At 60.5% G+C, this 17,524-nt stretch overlaps 1 protein-coding gene across 6 annotated transcripts in view; it reads left to right on the top strand.

Annotated features, from left to right (window-relative positions):
• Positions 1-509: 509 nt before the first annotated feature.
• ABLIM2 (actin binding LIM protein family member 2) overlaps positions 510-17,524 on the top strand; it is a 152,642-nt gene continuing 135,627 nt past the window's right edge. For 3 of the 6 annotated variants that reach the window (XM_067036746.1, XM_067036744.1, XM_067036742.1), the window contains exon 1: positions 512-655. In XM_067036746.1, coding sequence (XP_066892847.1) covers positions 646-655 — 10 coding nt within the window. In that variant the 5' untranslated portion in view covers positions 512-645. Of the gene's footprint in view, positions 656-17,524 lie in introns of all 6 variants that reach the window. The other 3 variants (XM_067036750.1, XM_067036740.1, XM_067036748.1) reach the window with 2 other exon arrangements.

Raw genomic sequence — 17,524 nt, 5'->3', positions numbered from 1 at the left:
CCGCCGAGCCCTAGACCTAGAGACGGGACCGCAAGTCTCGCCGGGGCGGGTGGGCGAGTCCTGCCGCCCGCGCCCCCGCCTCAGTCTCCCTCTGCGGACTGGGGAAGGAGGGAGTTTGACCCCTTGCAGCTGCACGACTCAACAACAGCTGCACCAAGCTTGCTTCTCACTCGGCCGCCCGCCTCGCCACTCGCGGGATCCTGAGAGTCGTCGCCGGCCAGGCGGCCAGCCAGGGCCGGGGGACAACTCCGCAGAGATCCACGAGTGACTGCGGGAAGCCGCAGAGGCGTCGCCCGCCTGCGCACGCGCGGGCCGCGCAGCCTGCCGGGACTGTAGTCCGTCCCTGCAGAGGTCGGGGCGTGAAGGTGGAGCGGTGGGGTCGCGGCGCCTACATTTCCCAGGGTGCGCCCCTCCCGCATAGCGGCGGGGGGAGGGGAAGGGCGGGGCCGCGGAAAGGGGCGGGGCCTGCGGGGCGGGGCAGGGAGGGGAGGACGCGCCGAGGGGCTGCGGCGGCTCTGAGGGCAGGCGGGCGCGGACAGGCGGACAGGCGGGCGGGCGGCCCTTCGCGCCGGGAGGCGCGGCACCTGCGGGCAGAAGCATCGGCTGCGCAGAGCCCAGACGACCCGACTCCGAGCTGCCGCTGAGATGAGCGCAGGTGAGTGTGGGGACCGAGGGACCCGCGCGTCCCCGAGCTGGGTCGCGGCGCCGTGAGGGCTGAGGTGGCTGCACCTGCAGACTGGGGGTCTGCTCCAGCCAACTTTTGCTCCAGGGTCTTGCAGTCCCGGGGGTCCAGCGCGCAGCCCCCTGTCCCTGCGCCCCAGGCGGTGAGCTTGGCAGCGCGGACTGGGGACCCTTTCCAGGCGCGGCGCCGGGGTGACTGCGCTGGGCTGTCTGGGAGGCGACACTCCTTTGCTTCTCCCTGGCGTCCGGGGTCGCCACAGGCTGTAGGAGGCGGCCAGGGTCCGGCGAAGGGCGCGGGGCCAATGTAGACCCTGCCACGGAGAGGTGTGGTGACATGGGGCCTTTGCGGCAGGGGCCGCCGCCCTTGTGCGGCTCCAGCAGCGCCTGGGTCGGCGGGGGGGGGGGGGGGGGGGGCGTCAGGCCGACGCCGGGCGCCCTGGCCTGGCCCGGCGCAAACTTGGGGGCGCGGAGCCCGCAGGTGTGTGCGAGCCGCCCGGACGTGCGCGCGTCATCTCTCCGGCCCCTCACCCCTGCGTATCCCCACAGCTGGCGCTGGCGCCGCACTCACTGGGTCTGACAGCCTCTATGTGGCGCTGAAAAATCCCACGTCGCCACAAGCCAGCCGCGCCTAGTGCGCTTGGGGAAACTGAGGCCTAGAGCCGGGGGCCTTGGTTCCTGGAGAGAGTGTGGAGTGGCCAGAGCCCCTTTTCGAGAGCCTTCGGGGGCTCGCCACTGGGCTGAGGGCTTCTCCCTACACTCCCTGGCAGGGAGGGGCCGTCATCCCATTTTTCAGGGTGCGACCAGGACTCACCAGACTGGAGTCACTTGCTCAGCTCATGCAGCTGGGCCAGGTTTCGAACCTGGTGCTCCCGGACTCCTGTGCTCTCCCCTGAGCCTGTCTGGCCACAGACTGCAGTATGGCCTCTGGCCATGGTGCAGAAAACACTGGGGACAGCTGTTTCCCCAGGGGGGCTGGGGAGGACCGGTGAGGCATGTGCCTTTAGTGAGCACTGACTGTGTGCTCTCTGCTTGGGGGGTGTGCTTCCAGGGACCACCCCCCCCCCGGGGGGGAAACAGTTCTCTCCTCCTCCTAGGTGAGGAAGGAGGGTGGGGGGAATTGGGACCCTAGGAGGCAGAATTCTCTAGAAGAGGATTTCTGAAATGGCCAACCTGTTCTCTGGAGGTGGCTGGGGAGCAGGACACCCCAAGACTTTACAGAACCTCCAGCCGCATTTATCCAATGGCAGGTGGGGGGAATGGCAGGGTGCCCACTGGGGAATTTTAGGCTTTCCATGACCATAATTGATACCTCCGGCCTCTCCTGTAATCAGGAGGAGCCCCGGAAGGAGCACAGGCCTTTCCCCCTCCTCATGTGTGGTTGTCCTGGGAGAAGGGGTATGTGGGCCCCAGGGCCCTGGGGGATCATGGGCGGAAAGAACAAGGAGACTGGGGCTTGAATCAGAGCGCCCACCTGCTAGTCTTGGACAGATGGTGGCCCCTCCTGAAGCTTGGCTTCCTGATGTGTCAAAGCAGTACTGCTGCTTCCCTGGAGGGGATAAGGTACGAGTGGGAAACCCCCCATGCAGTAGGAAACCCTCCCTCAGTAGCTTGTAAGGGTCAGTAAACCTCAGCCTTGCTGAGTTCATCGAGCCCTTCGGAACTGGCAGTGGGCGTGCTCTCCCCTCGACCTGTCGCTCGTGGCCCAGCTGATGATTTGCTCGGCAGTGGTTTTCACCCACAGCCGTGGTGGGGGAGAGCAGATGGTGGTCCCTGTGCAGGGCTCTTGGGCTCTAACGTCTGGCCGCTGTGCAGATCTGGCAGGTCAGGGGCTTCCGTCGTCGACAAGGTCAGGTCCCCCGACGGCCCTCCCCAGGCAAGCCTGGCATCGCCCCTGGAGCTCGGTGCCAGTAGGCGTGGCTGCGATCGCGTGGTCCAATCTGCAGCGCCCAGGCGAGCCGATGGTCAGACTCCGAGGCGACCTGTACGAGCACCCCGGGTGGGAGGCTCCCCTTCCTTTATGCCGTCGGGGCTGCAGGCATTATCTTCCTTCAGTCCGATAACCCAGGGCGCCTTTGAGATGGCTCTGGTGTTGGCATCCAGGGCGCATGCAGTTGCCTGCATGCTTTGTTGCACGATCGTTTCGAGTGGTCAGGGCAATTGTGTAAGTAGCACCATGGTGAGGTAGAAGGAGCTGGCATTCTGCATCAGATAAGCCTGCATCTAAGCGGAGTACACCAGCTGTGCTTAATTTACTATTACCCCCGCCTCGGTTTCCCCACTGTGTGCAGGGAACGCCTTTGGCTCTGTGTGCAATGCTGGCCCACACTTGGTGAGACCCAGGAGATGATGGTGAGTCTCTTGGTGGCTTCCTAACACCACAGCCCGGGTGGTCACGGCAGGGCAGGGCGGAGCAGAGGAAAGAACCTGAGCTGGGAGGGGCTCCGGTGCCAGCTCTGCCACCGTCGGGTCCATGCTGTCTTGGAGCCTGCCTGTCCTCCCCGGGCAGCTGCAGGCCTGGCGGGTAGGATTTCTCCAGGTGCTCAGAGGTTCGTGGGGGATTGTGGTAGTCTTCCAGGGCCGCCAGAACAAAATAACCACAGACTGTGCAGCTGAGACAGCAGAAATTTATCTTCTCACACTTCTGGAGGCTGGAAGTCTGACATCAAGGTGTGGGCAGGATTGGTTTCCTCTGAGGCCTCTTTCCTTGTCTTGCAAATGGCCATTCCCTCGTTGTGTCCTCACATGATCTTCCCTCTGTGTGTATCTATGTCCTTATTTTTTTTTTATAAGGACACCAGTCATCTTGGAGTATGGACTTGGGGGGTGGTGGAATGCAGGCCCAAAACAGGAGAGCAGGGCCCGGTGGAGAGCTGGGTGGCCGGCTCAGCCCTCTTCTGTTCCTGTGGCTGCTGTGTTAGGATCACGGAGCTGGAAGGGGCCTGGGGGATGCTCCAGTCCAAAGCCACCTACCCACACAGAGGGGAAACCGAGGGCTGGGGAAGGAAAGGCAGCCATCCGGGGGCCAGGAGGGTGAGTGGCAGATGGCCTGAGACTGAGACCCGGTCCCCTGCTCTGGTTGGCTCAGCCCCGGCATTTGGAGCAGAGAGACACATTTCTAATCCAAGTGTGGGCTCTGCTGTCACCACAGACATTCACCACGGCGTTCCTAACAGCAGCAGGAAGTTAGAAACCAGCTACATGTGGAGGGGAGCGACGAGATGCTAGCCATGCGATTTGTTCATCCAGTCGACAGAGGTTTACTAAACGCCTGCTATGTGCTCAGCACTGCTCCGGGCCCGGGGCTCAGCCGTGGATGAGAATAAACAGCATCTCTATCCTCCTGAAACCTGTCCTCTGGGGGTGGGGGGAACATTCTAGTTGACTGTATGACAGGAGTTTTTCACGTTAGGAGAACGTGCTTAAGAAAAGCTTAATTTAGAAAACAGCTGAGAACAAGATTATAGATCTTATATTTCAACTTTGCAAGACAGTGGAGGAGAGCAGTGTATAGAAGGAAGTAGGTCAGGACGTCCGCGGCGTCCTCCTGTGCTGGAGGTGGCAAAAGAGCCAGTGCCCCACCCCCCCCGCGTCTTTATACAGCCCGTCACCTTCCCCAGTTTTCTTCATCGTGTGCGCCTTTCTTTTGCAATGAGAAATCAACTGAGACAAGAGGGCGTTGCTTCCAGGTCTAAGGCGGGCGCGTGCTGCTTCCGGAGTCTGTGACTTGGTGAGAGGTCAGACGATTCCATCGCACAGGGCCGCCGTCCTTTGCTCGGGTGGAGGCCTCGCAGGTGGCAGCGCGTGGATCTTAGCACAGGTAACGACACCGGTGCCCGCCTTCCGTGTGTGACTCCCTCTGAATTAGCCGTGGCCAAAGATAAATCATCCTGACTCAGAAGTTCATCCGAAATGGCATCTGAAAAGGAGGGCCGTTGCCCAAGAACCAACGGGACGCTCTTTAACTCAGCCTGGGCATTTTCATCTCCGAACCGTCGGTCCCTCACGTCCAGGGTCACTTCCTAACCCGCCACCCGAGACCCTCCGATTCTTTACGGTTTCCGTCCATGAGGTAGTTGGGGGGGCAGATGGCATATTCTCTAGACCCAAGCCCTGACTTTGGTGAACTCTTGGAAAGTCCAGCCTTACTGTCCCAGAAAAGGGAGTGTGACCCTCACTCTGGAGAAGCCGCCTGTCAGACACCCGGACCGTCCAGAGCATCGTCTGCATTGTGGGAGAGCTGTGAGCTGGTGAGAGGCACCCGGCAAGTCTGGTGGTGGAGGGAGTGGGCGGGGAGGGGTCCAGCCTCTGGACGGGTCTCTCCTGCCGCTGGGCCTCACGGCCAGGCCAGCTGCCGGGACTCGGAGCTGCTCGCCGGACGCCTGAGCCCAGAGCCCCGGCTCTGCACGGACACGGGCGCTTCCTTGGGCTCCGATCCCGCTCCGCCGTCCGCCAGCACAGGATCGTCAAACCTCTCTGAGCTTCTGTTGCCGCCTCTTCTGGGGTCTCCGTGGGGACCGAGGGTGCTGGGCGCCTGGCACGCAGAGGAGCCTGGGAATCAGTTAAAACTAGCAACTAGCGACGGGAAAACCTGGGTGGTGTTCAGACGGCAGCTCGTGTTTCTTGATGCTGATCGTGTGGTCTCGTGAGCTGCCGTGGGGACCGGTCAGATGTGTGCCCAGCCCGCCGGCTGCCCGAGCAGCGGGCCTCGGGCCGCTAGGACGCGAGGCAGGGCAACCTGAGTGCCGCGTCTTTGTTTACTCAGGGATGTTTCCATTGCCAAGGTCTCTAGGGTGTCGGGCAGCACCCTACTTCGGTGTCACACAGCCTCGGCTTGTGGGGTGCTCCCTTGGGGCCCGTGCCGGGACCAGACGCTCCCGGGATCCTTCTCAGGGCCGCTGGAGTGTCCCCACCTACAGATGCCTGGGCGGGCCCATCCGGTGCCTGGCGTGGCTTCATGACATTTGCAAATGACATCGCTGCATTTGAACCCTTTTCTGCCTGACTGGGTGGGCGCCGTCTGTCTGTCTGTCTCCCTGCACGTGTTAGCTGGTCACAATGGTAACTCTGTAGCGTGCGGCTGAGTGTCAGGACGGGGAAGGCTTGACCCACTGGGGGCGTCGCGATGACGCTTTCTGGTGCGAGTGGTGGTTACAACCCATCTCCTCCCCTGAGCCGAGAAGCGTATCCCCATTTCCAGGTGCGGCGCCTGCCTGCATAGCCAGCAAGGCGGAGCCAGACCCAGCCCTGCTCCGTCTGGGGTCGTGGCGTGGCCCCAGGGATCCACCTGGGGATGGACGGCTCGCACCGTGAGAGAGTTTCACCAGGTCAAGTCCACGGGCCCCCCTGTAACCTTGACCTCCGGCCCCAGTTCTTCCCTCTGCTGGGTCCTTGTGGCCTTCCGGAGCCGGAAGGCAGCATTCATGGCCGTCCCAGGCCCCTCCAGCCCCAGCTCAGCCCTCCAGCGTCAACCAGCCCCAGCAGTGCCTGAGTTCCTTGGACTCTCAGCCCCAGCTGCCGGACCTCTGTGTCACCTCGGGTGAGCCGACTTCCCTCTCTGGGCCTCAGTGTACCTGTCGGTAAAAACAGGGACCACTGCCATCCTCAGGGGTGTGACTGGCTTTCTTCTGACAGCGCTGATCCCCCACTGCCCCAGAGAGATCGTCTGGGTTTGAGGCTCAGCCGTCGTTTCAGGGAAACACGCCGTGTGAGCCAGGAGGTCTCCCATCACCCTTCTTCGCCATGTAGACCTCACCTGACAGTCTCATGGCAGGAAGCGCTTTGCCCTTTATGCGAGGGTCCCAGTGTACGCGGGTTTCTCCACAGCCTGCCAGGGAAGCGACATCTGTGGATGTCTCACTGATACCCAAGCCAGGAGAACATCTGAGTCCGTGTCCGCAGGAAGGCCTGGGGTGGGTGGAAGGTGTGCTTTGAGTTCTGTGATGCCCGCTTTGCCTTTGACTCAGCCAACAGCAAGCCCTGCGGGCGCCTCCTGCCCTCGGGGAGGCTGCTGGGCTGGTGGGGGAGCCAGGCCCATGTTAAACAGGTCCTGTTGCAAAATGATGTCCTCGGGGGTTTCATGCACCGTGTTGCCTTGGCTGAAGATTTCTAAGCAACAAGGCAGGTGGTCTTGACGCCTAGGTGGCTTTGGGGTCAGGACACCTGGGCTCCGGTCCCAATTGTCACCTCTAGGGGAGCCTAGAGGCGGGATGGAGGCGGGCAGCACTGTACAGCCGCAGCGCCCACAGAGGCCCCCACGGGCCCCGATACGGTCCAGCCTCAGTCTGGCTGGGGCTGCCTCTGTTCCCAGCCACCAGCCGCCTCTTGAGGGCTCCCAGCTCTTCTGGAATGCTCGTTCACTGGGTTTATGGAGCCCCTGCTGTGCGCAGAGCACTGTCCTTGCTACTGATCCCCAAACACTGCTGCCACCTTCTCCCGTCCTCCCCACCCCCAGTCCTGGAATTCCTCCTCCTCCTCCTCCGTCTCCCACGCTTCCGCCAGAACCCAAAACGTCCAGGACCCTTTGCTCCACTCCTTTAGGACCCTCCCTCACCGGGACCATGGGGCGCAGGTGGAGCCAGGGGCTCCTGCCGAGGACGTGGGCCTGGTCCTGCCTGCTGTGTGACCTGGGGCTAGACGCTGCCCCTCTCTGAGTTGCCCCGTCTCAGGCTGAATAACGGCCCCCCAAAGATGTCCCCGTCCTCATCCCCAGACCCGGTGGGTGTGTCACCTACATGGCAGGAGGGACCTCGAGGATGTGATGAAGTTAGAGAGCTTGCAGTGGGGGTGAGGTGATGCGGTGGGGTCCATGCCATCGAGGAGGAGGGGGCAGGAGGGTCAGAGAAGAGGGGCTCTGGTGGCGGAAGCAGAGAGGGGAGAAGACGCGGCCCTGCTGGCTTTGAAGACGCCGGAAGGCGCCACGAGCCGAGGAAGGCGGGCGGCCCCGCTTTGCCAACTGAAGGTTGTTCCGGAGCTACGTGATGGGCCGTGGTGTCGCACGCAGCCGGGCCTCTTCCTACTCAGGCTGCCTGGCCGGTCCAGGCTGCGGCCTTACGCCCGGGGCGTGGGATCCCCCGCCGGGCTCAGGACGTGCCGGGCGCACGCCGCGTGGCTGCACCCCTGCCGAGTGGGGCGTGGGGAACCCTCGTAAATATCCTGAACGTTACTCCTGGCTGTTTGCAGTTGACTGGTAAGGAAACTGAGGCTGGACGGCAGGGGTGTGCCTGGTAGCCTGACAGCCAGGATTCCAGCCTCTGGCAAGTTGCCTGGTCCAACACCCGCAGGGCCTCCTGCTGAAACAACCCTCCGGGCCTCCGGCCGGCTTCCCGCTACCGCGGCCCACGGAGCTTTGAACCGCCCACACGTGCCGGTTCTGCGGCCACGCTCTGCCGGCTCAGGTGGCCCAGTGACCCCCCCGGAGAGGGCGCAGTCTGACACGCCCGGCGTGCGGGGACCCGGGGGGGTGAGGCCGTGCGAGACCTGTGCGCTCACACGGGCGCGGGGCCCAGGTAGGCAGGGGGGTGGCGGAGGGTCTGCAGACCGTCCAGCGTGGCCGGAGCGAGCCAGCCGCTCGGGGGCGGAGGGCGGGCTGGGCAGTGAGGGGAGGACGTCCGATGGGTGGGGGGGTGTGAGCCCAACGGCGGGCCCAGGGCCTCGACGCGGCGCCCTCAGCGTCCCTGCTGCCGCGCGCCCGCTTCGACTCGGGGCCCCGCGGGGCCCCCTGTGACACACTCCTCGCCGGCGCTCCTGGTCCTCTCGCTCTCCTGCGGCTCCGAGACCGGCCTCGTCTGCCAGGCGCTCGGAGAGTGCTTGTGGAGTGCAGGGTTTCAAGCATCGGTTCCCTCGCACACGCCTCCGACCTGCGCGGACATCAGGAAACGTGATACGTGTGCAGAAGCCCAGCGTCCAGCCAGGTGCCTCCCTGGCTGCCTGGGACGGGTGTGGGACGGGCGCGGGGTGCAGAGCAGCTCTGTGTGCTGAGACGAAGGGTGACCCTACCAGTGCTCCCCAGGGCCGCCTCTGGAATCCTTGGGCAGGTCTCCCCGCCCTCCCGACCCCGCCAGACCTCAGTGTTGCTTTGACTGCTCTTCGCTTCCAGCCCTCTCACCCCGCCGACACATTCTCTCGCCTCTGGCCAGGCTGGGCCCCTCTGCAGCCCTGCGAGGCCCGGAGCTGCCACAGGAGAGCTTTCTTCTGCCCCTGCCACGGCTGACCCTTCCTTTCCTCCACTGGCACCCATCTCCTGACCTGACACCCCAAATTCCTTCTCTGAGAGCAGCTCAGTGGGGCACGACGGAGCAGCCAGCCAGCAGCCTCTGAAGGAGCTACGAGCAATTAAAGTAGCTGGCAGCAGCACACGCGCCGAGCCCCTAAGTGAGCCCCTTTGGGAGGCACTCTGCAGCCCACGGCGAGGTTTTCTGACAGCTCGTGCTGTTGGTGAGGGAATGGGGCTGGCGAAGGAGGGGCCAGCCTCCGTCCCCGGGGCGTCCCGTAGGAGGGGGGCTGCTGGAATGGAGCACAGTAAACCTCGGGGCTTAAAACAACGGAAGCCTATTCTCTCACAGTTCTGGAGGCCCGAGGTCCAAACTCCATGTCACTGGGCTGAAGTCAAGGTGTCGGCAGGGCTGCGCTTCCTCCAGAGGTTCTGGGAGGAATCCGCTCCCCGTCTCTCCCAGCTGCCAGTGCTGCTTGGCTTGCGGGCGCGTCGCCCCGACCTCGGTGCCGGCATCTTCAGATCTCTCCCCTCCCGTCCGCGTGTGTGGTCGGTCAGATCTCCCTCTCTGCCTCTCTAAGGATGCTTGTGACTGTATTTAGGGCCCACCCAGGTAATTCAGGATAATCTCCCATCTCAAGGTCCGTAACTGTATCACATCTGCAAAGACCAACCCCACGATTTTTAACCATGTAAGGTCACATCCACAGCTCCTAGGGATTAGCACGTGGATATATCCGGGGTGGGGGCATTATTCAGCATACCCCAGGCAGCTTCTCAAACGTTCTGTTTCTGGGACTGAAACCCTTTTTCCTTCCTGTGCGGGTCTCTAGCTGAGGGTTAGAGGAAAGACCCGTCGTTAGTTAAAAATTGTTACTGTTGGGCTTCCCTGGTGGCGCAGCGGTTGAGAGTCCGCCTGCCGATGCAGGGGACACGGGTTCATGCCCTGGTCTGGGAAGATCCCACATGCCGCGCAGCGGCTGGGCCCATGAGCCACGGCTGCTGAGCCTGCGCGTCCAGAGCCTATGCTCCGCAACGGGAGAGGCCACAACGGTGAGAGGCCCGCGTACCACAAAAAAAAAAAAAAAAAAAAAAATTGTTACTGTTAAGTCAGCTAACTGTACACATCCCCCGATCCCCTGAGCTAGATGCCGAGTGTAAATGGTGTAAATAGTCTCTAAGGAACAGTTAGACGAGGTGCCTCGAGCCTTGAATATGTTCATGCCCTTTGGTAGAAGAAGGCGGCTGATATGATTTGTGCATAAAAAGTCGTTCGCTGAAGGGGTCACGTCCTCTGCAGGGTGAATGTCCAGCCACAGACGCTGGGCCAGGTCATCATCGTCCGTCCATCCGTAGCTCCTGTTCTTCAGCTTTGAGGGCGTAGGTCCCCTTCACTCAAAATTATTGGGGACCCCCCCGAGAGCTTTTGGTTGAATGCATTGTATTTATTGATATTTACTGTATTAGACCTTAAAATGGAGAATTTTTAAATAGGCTTAATTCATTGAATAGCCCTCTGTATGTTAATGTAGGAGCATTTTCAGGGAACAGAGCCGCATTGCTTTACAGTTTTGCAAATCTCATTAACTAATGTCTGGCTAAATAGACGTCTGCTGGAGCTCCTTTCCGGCCTGTTTTCTATCAGTTGTGATGTCACATGTCACGGGGCTTCCAGAAAACTCCATTGTACACTCAGGAGGGAGTGGGAGCGACGGAAGAGAATAACATCTCAATCTTTTTTATTTTTGCCTGCGCCGTGAGGCTTGTGGGATCTTAGTTCCCCGACCAGGGATGGAACCTGGGGCCTAGCAGTGAAAGTGCCGAGTCCTAACCACTGGGCCTCCATCTCAGTGGTATCATGAACATGGCTTTGACCCCGCAGGTGCCCTGCTAGGGTATTGGGGGATCCAATACCCTAGACCAAACTTGGAACTGGTGATAAAAGGTGGAGTATTGTGTAGCCATTAAAATGATCGTGAAGGAGGAGTACAACACATGTGTCCACGCTGGTGATAAATGAAGAATAGAGATGACACGCAGCGTCATCTGCAAAATATGCAGACGACATGCGCCAGAAGAAAATACGTCGCAATGCAAGAGTTACGGGCACAATTCTGCCTTTTTCCCTGACGCTTGGCTGTTTTATTTCCTTGCTTCCTCATGTTAAGGATGTGAGGGGGACGGGGTTGCTCTCAGTATGGGTCTCAAGAGGCTTGATTGGAGAGCCGCTGTCTGACCTGCTGGCACCAGCCGACTCCTGTTCTGGGGACAGGATGGTGTTCTCTATTTTGCAAGGTGGACTTTCACTGTGGAACTAGGCCTTTGCGTGGCACTGACATGATACAGGAATTTGTGTGTGTGTGTGCGTGTGTGTGTGTGTGTGTGTGTGTGTGTGTGTGTGTCTGTACTCTTGGGGTAATTTAGTCTACTGTTACAAACAAGGGGAGTTGTGCTCTGGGGCAAATTTCTCGGTGGCCGACGAGGAGCTGCGAGCTGGTCTGAAATTCGGCGTCCTCTGCGGGAATGCCCAGCCCCGGCAGGGCTCCAGCGGAGCTAAATATATCCTGGGTGTGTGCTGGCAACCCCGGGCACCCCAACACCCACCCGGCCGCGAAGCAGAGCTCAAGGGAGTAATTGATTTGTCTGCTAAAGTTCAGTGTCTGCCGTTGATGGAGCATCTAGTAACGCCAGGCCTGGTAGAGAGTTCGTCCGGGCTCCGTCTCGAATGCCACAGATCCCCGTGGGGCGAGGATTCTTGCTCCCCGTTTACAGATGAGGGCAGGCAGACAAAGACAGGAGGCAGGACCCGCCCAAGGTTAACCCAAGGTCAACGGCTGGCAAGGGAGGAGGTGCCCCGCTCTGGGAGCACCCCCAGTGCAGCCTCCTCTGCGTGCGTGCGTCTCCCCACCGGGTCTTCTGAGACACCAGAGGCATCGTCACGCCTCTCCAAGGGCTCAGGCCTCGCAGGTGGAGGAGAATGGCAGTAACAATAATAGTAACGGCCCCGGCCGGTATCACTCGTTGAGTCCTCCCGACGCTGCAGGGGTGGTTTCCACGACTGCCCATTCTACAGGTGGGGACACAGAGGCCGGGTGACCTCGAGAAACCTGCCCCGAGTACCCAGCTGGCGGTGGGAGAGCCGGCCTGTGAACCCAGGCAGCCCCTCCAGACCCTGGGCTTCTGCTGAGCTGTCTTCCCTCCCCGGTAATCTGCGTTAAACGTAGGTCAGCTTGCTGAGCCGGGCTTGAGGTGCCCCCGCGCCTCACGTTGCGTGCAGAGAGGGTGGGCCCCTGCTGCTCCGGCTGGATTGGGGCGTGGTGACACAGGGATATCGTCAGCTGGGAGGGCGCGGGGGGGCAGCCTCCGAAAGGGACTTACAGAGAAACTTTCCCTCTTCTCATTTAAAGTAGGACCCACAGCCTCCAAGATTGGCACCTTGGGCAGGACATCTTGCTGGAAATCGGGCCTTCAGGACATTCCTGCCCCCCGTCCCCTGGGCACGGGGGCTGCCTCCCCATTGATGCCCTGCTCTGAGCTTTGCCGCACCCCTTCCCCTCACTCCCAGGGCACCCCTGCAGCCCCGCAGGAGACCTCAACAGGGCTTTGCTCTGGATTTGGGGCTGACGGTGGGAGAGCTGGGCCTCAGACTGCTTCCTAGCCGTGGCACCTCCTGGGAAGCCCCTGAAAGCAGTCTGCAGGGAGGGGGTGGCTCCCTGAATCCTCCCCAACAAAGTTCCTGTTTCCTCTGTGAGGGCCTGCCCCTCCCCAGGGTGACTGACACCAGGAAGGACACCCCTTTCACAGGAGACCCTCCCCCCCCCCTTGGTCTCATGGACAGGCGACGAGTCAACCCAGCATCCCCGGGCTGGGGGGTGGGCAGAGCAGGTGGTTTCACTTGAGTGTATGGATCCCTTGGCCAGGCACTGGAGGTGGCCTTGATGGAGTTCTTCCCTCCAGGAGCTCCCAGCCTAATGAGAAAGGCAGACAGCACGTGAGGAAAATACACCATGAGAAAGCATTCTCTGGGGAGGCTGTGGGGACAGAGAGGAGGCAGGTAAGGAACCTGCTGTGAGAGAGAAATCCTGGCAGGCTTCCTGAAGGAGGTGACATCCCACTAAGTAGGCGTTAGCCAGACGAAGCAGTAGAAGGGCATCCGGCAAGACATGTGGAGGTGAGAGTAGAGGGAGTGTTTGAGGAGCTTTATTCACACCTCTGCCCCAGGCTAGGCCCTGGGTAAGGTGATGGGCCCATGGCAGGGGCCTACAGCCCATCTGCCTCTCAGGCACTATGTCACCTCTCAAGATACCTTGCACGGCACCTCGCTTGCAGGAAGCACTCAGTGATGACGTGGCCGCAGGGGCTGAGGAGTCACCGCATCCAGAGGGCAGAGAGAGGGCGGGAGCGTGGGACCATGTCTCTGCTGAATTCAGGCTCCCGGGTGTCTGCTAGAGCTGCACCGCGTCCCCCCTGCCCGCCCCCCGTGATTCTGGGCAGAGCCAGGGCGGGGATGGGGGTGTCAAGCCCTCTCAACACGTCTAGCTGTGAAGGGAGGGAGTAAAGGCCCTAGCGCAGGTGTGGCCAGAGTGCAGGGAGGCCTCACCTGTTTGTCACTATGGATGGGAGGGGGCGATGGGACCGGCATAGAGGACACGGGCGCCCCACTCAGCTGTCTTCCTTGGCCACTTGTCCTCTCCCAGACCTGGGACTCATCACGGGCCATGCCCAGCCCACTTGCTCTCAGAGGGCTAGGGGCCTGGCAGCTTGATCAGGAATGGTGGCCCTGTTCTCCGGGGACAGGGGAGAATAGAGGGAAACGGCACCTTTCTCCAGGCGTGCAGGGGCAGCACTGGGCGTCCAGGTGCAGGCGCGGCTCCTGTTTAGGAAGCCTGGGCCCCCTCCCTGCCCAGCAGCAGCAGGGATGCCTGTGACCCAGTGCTTGACAGCTGACCCCGCGAGCCCTTGCAGCCCACACACAACCCTGTGCATCATTTCATTCAAGAGTAACAGACGGGGCTTCCCCGGTGGTGCGGTGGTTAAGAATCCGCCTGCCAATGCAGCGGACAAGGGTTCGAGCCCTGGTCTGGGAAGACCCCACATGCCGCGGAGCAACTAAGCCCGTGCACCACAACTACTGAGCCTGCGCTCTAGAGCCCACGAGCCACAACTGCTGAAGCCCACGTGCCTAGAGCCTTTGCTCTGCAACAAGAGAAGCCACCGCAATGAGAAGCCCGCGCACCGCAACGAAGAGTAGCCCCCGCTCTCAGCGACTAGAGAAAACCCGCGTGCAGCAGCGAAGACCCAGTGCAGCCAAAAATTAAATAAGTGAATAAATAAATAAATTTATTTTTTAAAAATAAGAGTAGCAGACGGCTTGGGGCACAAGTGGCCTCCTCTGAGGCTTTAGTGCATCTTATTAAACCCGGTAGCTCTTCAGGTCTGGGATGAGGAGGGCGACCCGTGACCCCGGGCGACGGGCACGTGTGCCCACCGCCTCTGAGGCGGGAGCCGCGCGAACGGCTGCGTGCTTACCCTGGAGGTCCCCGCTGGACGATGCCAGGCAGCGCCCCCTGGAAGTACAGTCTGGCCAGGGAGGCGGGCCTGGGAGTGGTGGGTCACAGCGGTGGGCTTCAGTGCCGTGTAGACTGGTGAGACCCAGAGACGCAGAGAGGGGGCTCAGGACCCACTGTCGCAGTTCTGGGAAAGGGGTTACACCAGGAGTAGAACCTTTTATTTCCCACGGCACCTCCTGACACTCGGGGCCACCGCAGTTTGGAGAGGAACAGCACTAGTGGCTATAGGATCTGTGGCTCTCGGGGTCGGGGGGACAGGCACCGGCCACCTCGGCAGCATCAGGACAGGCTTGTCCAGCAGCACCTCTCCTGCACCAGCCCTCGAGGTGTTTTATCGCCTCCCGCTCGGAGCCGGGGAGCAGAAGCTCATGCCCAGACAGGCATCCGTTCTCCGTCCGGTGTGACGGACCCACTCGACACGCAGGCTACCCTTTGGGAAGTTTGGCGGGCTTGACCCCAAGCACGCGGACGGAAGAAATTTCACAGTGGATCCCCGGACCCCGCCTGGCCAGTCAGCGCCTTGTCACAACCCTCCTTTAACTTAGGGCTCTGAATCGCCTTCATTTGTGGGTCAGCTGTGGTCACACCCGTGTACAGGTCTGCTCGGAACACTAAACACAGTCTCACCCTCCCTCCCCTCATCTGCGGAAGCAGAGATATTCAGATACCGATTCCTCGGCTCTGCTGGAGCAAACAGACCCGAATCCTGTCAATATTTGGCAAAGGACATTTCCCTGGGTGCCCGCGAGCTGCAGGAAGGTGAATTGCGCAGCAGGCTCTGAACGAGGCCACGCGTGGCCGTGGTCCTGCCCAGAAGGGGGAGGGGCTGGTAATTAACTGCCAGCCACGTCTGGGGCCCAGACTTGTGGGTCTTTCTTGGTCTTTTTAAAAATTCTTTATTTTTTTTATTTTTGGCTGTGTTGGGTCTTCGTTGCTGCATGCGGGCTTTCTCTAGCTGCAGCGAGCGGGGGCTACTCTTCATTGCGGTGCGCGGGCTTCTCATTGCGGTGGCTTCTCTTGTTGTGGAGCACGGGCTCTAGGCGCACAGGCTTCAGTAGTTGCGGCACATGGGCTCAGTAGTTGTGGCTCACGGGCTCTAGAGCACAGTCTCAGTAGTTGTGGCTCACGGGCTTAGTTGCTCCACGGCATGTGGGATCTTCCCAGACCAAGACTCAAACCCGCGACCCCTGCATTGGCAGGCGGATTCTTAGCCACTGCACCACCAGGGAAGTTCCTTTCTAGGTCTTAGAATCCATAAGATTATAGCTCACATTTGCTTGGGCCATTACTTCTCTGAGCACTCAAATGTTTGTGACCTCATTAGAGTTTCCCCAGAATCCTCAGAAACACTTAGGGCTCTAGGGGTTGGGGGGAAGGGGCGGCTGAGGTCCCACAGCCAGAACGGGGCAAAGCTGTGATTCAAGCCCAGGGCTGTCTGTCGGTCCCAGGCTCTCCCCACCACCCGGCGATGGATCACAGGAGAACGGGGTGTGCAGACAGCGAGAGCTGGAGGTCAGGTCATGCCTTGCAGAAGGCGTGTCTGCAGGGAAGCAGGCACTGCCTTCGGTCTTAATGAGAAAAGAGGCTTAAAAAGACCCTGCTCGCACACCCAGGCCTCCTCGGCATTGATTCAGAGTCTCCTGGTCCTCCAAAGTTCTCAGCTGCCCCTGCGCTGCCCTGACCCTCCCCCAGGGACCTTAAAGGGGGGACCTGACCTCTTCTAGGGGTGTCACCCCCACTTGAGTTTTTCAGAGTCTGCTTTATTATCATTAATTGTACAATAAACAAGACAGGTGTTTGTTTTTGCGAGAGCGGACGATCGAAGAGGAAACAGTGCGTGAGTCTGTGGAGGCCCGTGGCCGGCTCTCCCGTCTGCGTGGGCCCCACCTCGGGGCCCACCCGGCAAGCTTCCCCCACGCAGGACACACGGTCCTACAGCACGCTTATTAGCAGCTGCGTGTGAGTCCGTTGAGTGGGTTTTCTGCGGTTTGGCCACATTCTCCTTCCATCAGTGAGTGCGGAGTGTTCTTTGCATTGAAAAAACTTTTTCTATTGTGGTAAAATATACATAATATAAACGGTGCCGCTTTAACCGTTTTTAAGTGTGCAGTTAGTGGTACCAAGTACATTCACATTGTCGTGAAACCGTCACCACCATCCGTCTCCAGAGATTTTTCCATCTTCCCCAACCAGCTCTGTCCCCTTCATGAAGGAACTCCTCATCCACCTTCCCGCCCCCCGACCCCTGGTGCCCACCGTTCTGCTTTCTGCCTCTGTGGACACGGCAACTCCAGGGTCCTCATAGAAGTGCAGTCCGTCATACAGTGCATGTCCTGTTGTGACTGGCTCATTTCACTGAGCCTAGTGTCCTCCGGGTTCATCCATGTTGCAGCAGGTGTCAGAATTTCCATCCTTTTCAGGGCTGAATAATATTCCGTTGTGTAGATGGACCACATTTTGTTGACCCATCCGTCCTTCCGTGGACACGTGGGTTGCTCTTGACTGTTGGAAATGATGCCACTGTGAACACAGGTGACCAACACCTATTCAAGTCCCTGCTTCCAGTTTCTGGGGGCACGTCCCCGAGTGGGACTGATGGGTCAAGAGGTATCTGCTTCCTTTCTTTTTTTTTCTTTTTTTTTTTTTTTTTTTTTTTGCAGTATGCGGGCCTCTCACTGTTGTGGCCTCTCCCGTTGCGGAGCGCAGGCTCCGGACACGCAGGCCTAGCGGCCATGGCTCACGGGCTTAGTCGCTCCGCGGCATGTGGGATCTTCCCGGACCAGGGCACGAACCCGTGTCTCCTGCATCGGCAGGCGGATTCTCAACCACTGCGCCACCAGGGAAGCCCCCTCTGCTTCCTTTCTTGAGATGCCATGATGCCGTTTTCCTGGTGGACTTTACCACGGGCGAGGGGTGCTTTGGGGGCGGGGCCTCGTCCGGCGGGCCTCTGAGCCCACCTTGCCCCGGCCGGGCTCGCAGTGGCCGAAGAGCACATCCCGTAATTCGGCATGCACACCGTGCCCGGCGGCCAGGCTGGGCTCTTGGAGGTTCCCCCGGTGGGCCA

This window comes from Kogia breviceps, chromosome 6 (genome assembly GCF_026419965.1).
Source record: "Kogia breviceps isolate mKogBre1 chromosome 6, mKogBre1 haplotype 1, whole genome shotgun sequence".
In the NCBI taxonomy this organism is placed as follows: domain Eukaryota; kingdom Metazoa; phylum Chordata; class Mammalia; order Artiodactyla; family Physeteridae; genus Kogia; species Kogia breviceps.
Note: the sequence above shows the minus strand (reverse complement) of the source record. Positions and strands in the feature narration are given on the sequence as shown.